Source organism: Branchiostoma floridae, chromosome 17, assembly GCF_000003815.2.
Source record: "Branchiostoma floridae strain S238N-H82 chromosome 17, Bfl_VNyyK, whole genome shotgun sequence".
In the NCBI taxonomy this organism is placed as follows: domain Eukaryota; kingdom Metazoa; phylum Chordata; class Leptocardii; order Amphioxiformes; family Branchiostomatidae; genus Branchiostoma; species Branchiostoma floridae.
In genome coordinates, this window is record NC_049995.1 from 7333419 (window position 1) to 7339175 (window position 5757).

The 5757-nt window shown below is 37.3% G+C and overlaps 1 protein-coding gene across 1 annotated transcript in view; it reads left to right on the plus strand.

Annotated features, from left to right (window-relative positions):
• LOC118405014 (mucin-5AC-like) overlaps window positions 1–5757 on the plus strand; it is an 89714-nt gene that overhangs the window by 54932 nt on the left and 29025 nt on the right. Inside the window, exons 40-43 of the mRNA XM_035804414.1 lie at window positions 2448–2704; window positions 3141–3283; window positions 3658–3773; window positions 4230–4339. Coding sequence (XP_035660307.1) covers window positions 2448–2704; window positions 3141–3283; window positions 3658–3773; window positions 4230–4339 — 626 coding nt within the window. The remainder of the gene's footprint in view (window positions 1–2447; window positions 2705–3140; window positions 3284–3657; window positions 3774–4229; window positions 4340–5757) is intronic.

Sequence of the window (5757 nt, forward strand, 5' to 3'; positions counted from 1 at the left end):
AATTATATATGCATAAATTATGCTAATTTGATGACGTCATCAGCCCAAAATCCAAGATGGCGGACCGTATGGCCAGATCAAGAATAACAAGCTAATTATCCCTTAAAATTTGTAACCACCTGGTATTTTTTCATCAAAAACCATCTAAATGAATGAATTTAGTCTATTTCCATTGCCCTTTGTGGTGATTTGTTGCAAAAAAAGTATTTTTAAAAATTCAAGGAGGCCGATATAATATGGCGGAGCCCAACTCGTATCTTAGATGTGCATGACGTCATTTTATGACGTCATTTTGACGTCCTTGATGTTGCTATTGGCAACGCAAGTCGTAATAAACATTATTATTCTGTTACCTGCACTTGTTGTTACATTTTTGTAGCATAACTTGACGTTTTCTGAGAATACCCTTTTTTCATGGGTCTGGCCAATATAATCAAATTGATGACGTCATAATTACGTCATCTTACGTCAACGTAACGTCAAACGTCAAATACTTGTCAGATAATATGTCGACATTATGTCCTAAAAATTTGGTGGCCCTACGACACGTCGGTCAAGTGTTATAGGACTTCAAAGTGGAGGGCCTCAAAAGCCCCCCCCCCCGGTCCAGGGATGACCAAAAAAGCCCGGTCTGAATAGGGTTAATTGTAATACCAGGGTACAGGAGCCAAAAGTGTCCTTTTTTGGTCAAAAATTGGCCAAAAATCGCAAAAATAAGCATTTTGTTGCACTGTACACCAAAAGTGTTATTGAATCTATATGAAGGGATTATCAAGGCACATCTGTGTCGAATTTCAGCTCATTCGGTTGCAATACCAAGGTACAGGAGCCAAAAGTGTCCTTTTTTGGTCAAAAATTGGCCAAAAATCGCAAAAATAAGCATTTTGTTGCACTGTACACCAAAAGTGTTATTGAATCTATATGAAGGGATTATCAAGGCACATCTGTGTCGAATTTCAGCTCATTCGGTTGCAATACCAAGGTACAGGAGCCAAAAGTGTCCTTTTTTGGTCAAAAATTGGTAAAAAAAATCGCAAAAATAAGCATTTTGTTGTACTGTACACCAACAGTGTTATTGAATTTATATTGGGGCATTATCAAGGCACATCTCTGTCAAATTTCAACTCATTTGGTTGTAATACCAGGGTACAGGGGCCAAAAGTGTCCTTTTTTGGTCAAAAATTGGTCAAAAAATCGCAAAAATAAGCATTTTGTTGTACTGTACACCAAAAGTGTTATTGAATTTATATGGGAACATTATCAAGGCACATCTCTGTCAAATTTCAGCTCATTTGGTTGTAATACCAGGGTATAGGGGCCAAAATATACAGTTTTGGTCTAAAATTGACCAAAAAATCTCAATAAAATCATTTTAGAGGCAGATATGAAAAAAAACTGAGAAAAAAGCATCAAGGTATTGGGCCACTCTACCCATGTGCCGAATTTCAGGTCATTCGGTCCAGGAACGGCGGAGATGAATCACTTTGAAGATTTGACAGGAGAAAGAAAGAAAGAAAGAAAGAAAGAAAGGAAGAAAGAAAGAAAGAAAGAAAGAAAGAAAGAAAGAAAGAAAGAAAGAAAGAAAGAAAGAAAGGAAGGAAGAAAGAAAGAAAGAAAGAAAGAAAGAAAGAAAGAAAGAAAGAAAGAAAGAAAGAAAGAAAGAAAGAAAGAAAGAAAGAAAGAAAGAAAGAAAGAAAAAGAAACATTACGAATACAATATATTTCACCATACTATGTATGGCTGAAATATAAAAATGATTTAACAAATGGTGAATAGCCCTTTTGAAGTTTAGATATTGGGCAGACATTTAGGGTTTGGTGGTAGGGTGTACCATAAATGATAGGTTGAAGAAGGTTGGTAGGTGTTTAGCTTCGGTTTGAGACTGTAGGAGCTAAATAATCTACCTAAATATGTGTAAGTTGAGTGTACAAAACGATGTAACTGTAAATGTTTGGGGGCTCAGGACTGACACGAGTTAACGTTCTGATGACGAATACCATGGGCCAACTCCGATCTACTATGTATCTATCAGACCTGTTATCTAACAGGCGTGTCCAATGCGCATTTCAACAACAATCTGCAGGCTTTGATCTGTTTGGAGCTTTGAAATGTTTGACTCAGACATGTTTCCTATAGTTGGTAGACAGTACTGTGCTACTGTATAAGACATTTGCGCATATAGCGACCATACAGAGGGCGTGTCCCTCACATGCCTTCTCAAAGGGCTAGATTATTTGGCAACAATAACATGCAAATGCCGTATGCAGACCAAGAAAACTCTATTTCACCTGTTAAATACTTTCTGTTCCAATATCCAAATTCAGCGAGGTGAAAGGTCGAAAAGACAGTTCTGAATGAACATTAGCTCTAATTTCTTTTGTGACTTTGAATTACCCGTTGTAAGAAATAACAATTACTGCCGATCTGTTTTAATTTTTCCCTACAGCTGTGACAACTGGCAAGTCAGATACGAATGTTCCTATCCAATGCCACAATGTACAACAACTGCACCACCCACAACAACTGCAGCACCACCCACCACAACTGCAGCACCACCCACCACAACTGCAGCACCACCCACCACAACTGCAGCACCACCCACAACAACTGCAGCGCCACCCACAACCACTGCAGCACCACCCACCACAATATGTGAACCTATACTTGAATGGTCAGAATGGATTGATACGAACAATCCTACAGGTATAACAATTTTGTTTTTGTTGATGACGGGACCATAATGTACAAATGTAAAACTAGATAGATGTAGTAATCATGACATACTTCCTATGATTGTTTTTTCTTCACTTTGTCATGCCTACCTTTATATTGGTACCTTGTATAGGATATTTCAAAATGATCAATAGAATTTCAGTCAGTTTTCTTTGGTAGTGGTAGGAAATGACTGAAATTATACATTTTGATCAAAATGTAATAACAATAATATGCCAAATAGTAATAACTCAAGCAACTGGATGTGATTTTGGAAACGGTCAGTGACACTGATGAAAGGTAACGAAGCTTTTTGTTTATCTTATTACCTAGATGTTTACCCACCATTGTCATAGTAATGCATTTGCTTAATTGTCACTAATTAAGCGTACAATAATTTCAACGCTGGAATGTTTTTACTACCCAGTATGCGAGGATGGTGTGGAACATTCGCTAGGAGAGTCCTGCTATGAGACTGGACCCACTGATGAAGATAACTATTCTGATGCAAGTGCATACTGTGATGCTAATGGTGGTGTCGTGGTGACTCTTTCATCTCAGGATGAAGTGGTAAGTACACCACATTTGTATTGCCTTACAGTTGAAGCATAGCATTTTGAAATGTTATGTTTTGTTACTTTTGCCCATGTGTTAAATAGAATCAAGTTAGTCTAATTAAGGTTCATCTGCGACAGTAATTGACATAGTAAAATTATGTTATTTATGTTCACCATGTAAAGCACTGACCAACATGCCCCTTCCAAATTGAAGTAACCCGAAGCCAGGTGACCTAAACAGAATTGTGACGTCAAAAATGGATCAAATGTGTTGGACAGTCGGTACTGGTCCTCGTCTCTCTAACGCGGCGGTGTGTTGGCTTCTTGATAACATCAATCTACGTGAAATTTTGTAAAAAGCGTTCAAATTGTTGTTCTCTGTTATAGGTATATTTAATGGAGGAGTTTGGTGATGACACATTCTATATAAATGCACAATGGTCAACAAGTGACAACAAATGGCTTTTGGAGGACGGTTCCCCTGCTGACATCTTGGAGCTGCTGTAAGATTTCAAATCTGTCAAACTATTTACAACTGAGCTGTTTTTAAGGGTTAATTTAAAAATACAGTATTTATGATCTTTGCATTCGAAGTATTATAAAGAATGATAAAGTCATGACATATTTTAAAAAAGGATATAAGGAAGTAGGACTATATTAATTTGTTAGACCAGGTTCAGGTAAACATGACTATCATTCTTGATATGCTACAAAATCTATGTAGGCAGTGTATCTTCTTATTACAGATTTGCAAAAAATGCAAGCCTTTGTGGCAATGCACTTCAAAACAAGAAAAATTGAAGAATACCGTCAAAATATCATGCAACAAGAATGTTGCCACTCTTTTTGTTAGTCGCACACTTACACACTATGGCAAGTTACCGTTCAGATAAGTTAACTTTGTTGCTGTAAGAGCTCCTCAACAAACATTATGGTACACTATACATGTATTTTTGTAGAGATGTGCCAGATGGAAGCTCTTCCACGCCATGCCTGATGATGATGGATGGAGAACTCACTGCTGAATCTTGTGACATTGCTACTCAAGTCATTTGCGAGAGCACAGGAAGTATGTTCTAAAGTATTCTATTAGAAAGCCAGTATTCATCGGATTTTCAATTTAAGTCGTAACATGACTATATGTTTTCAATAATTGTCATTGAATACCTGTTATGATATAATATTTACATTTTGGGAGTTATAAAAAAATATTGCATTCTAAAATAACAGCAAATAAATCAAAGGGTGATAAACACTACTCGACATGCCTAACATGTTAACTTGCGATTCAAATTACAGCACCAGGTCCTGAGGATGAAGACGATGAGTCAGCACGAGATGAAGGATATGACATCTGCGAAAATCCCATAGATATTGAGTGTCAAAACCTAAACACCGGTGAAATACTGGAGAATGGAGGGGTGGGGTCAGATGGCCTTACGTGCACCTTAGAGGATGGTGCTCAATGTGACTACAAGTAAGTCTTATATTATGTAATATCATAATCCATCTACTCACTGGTGCTCACGGAAACAATGTGTTTTAAGCCAGTATCTGTAGCGTTACCAAACATAATCAATTTTAGCTAATTGGAAAAATTCACTTTAGTTTCGTTCCTTTATTGCTATACCCGTTATCCCTATTAAGGGCTAGACTCTGAAGATTTTAACAATATACACAATCAAATAAAAGAACATAGTAATACACAATCATAAACACGAAATATTAAGATGACAAACTATCAAAATGATTTAACAAATGGTGAATAGCACTTTTGAAGTTTAAGATATTGGACAGAGATTCAGAGTTTGGTGGTAGGGTGTTCCATAAATGATGGGTTGAAGAAGGTTAGTTTGTGTTTAGCTTCGGTTTGAAACTGTAGGAGCTGAATAATCTACTTAAATATGTGTAAGTTGAGTGTTAAAAAACGATGTAGCTGTAAATGTTTGGGGGCTCATGACTGACAAGAGTTAACGTGATGATGACGAATACCATGGGCCAACCCCGATCTACAATGTATCTATCAGACCTGTTATCTAACAGGCGTGTCCAATGGGCATTTCAACAACAATCTGCAGGCTTTGATCTGTTTGGAGCTTTCAAATGTTTGACTCAGACATGTTTCCTATAGTTGTTAGACAGTACTGCGCTACTGTATGATAAGACAATTGCGCATATAGCGACCATACAGAGAACGTGTCCCACTCTTGCCTTCTCAAAGGGCTAGATTATTTGGCAACAATAAAATTCAAATGCCATGTAAATAACCATATGCAGACCAAGAAAACTCTATTTCACCTGCCGAATACCTTCTGTTCCGATATCAAAATTTAGCGAGGTGAAAGGTCGAAGAGACAGTTCTGAATGAAACTTTGAATTACCCGTTGTAAGGAATACAAATTACTGACGATCTGCTTTCATTTTTCCCTACAGCTGTGACAACTGGCAAGTCAGATACGAGTGTTCCTATCCAATGCCACAATGTAC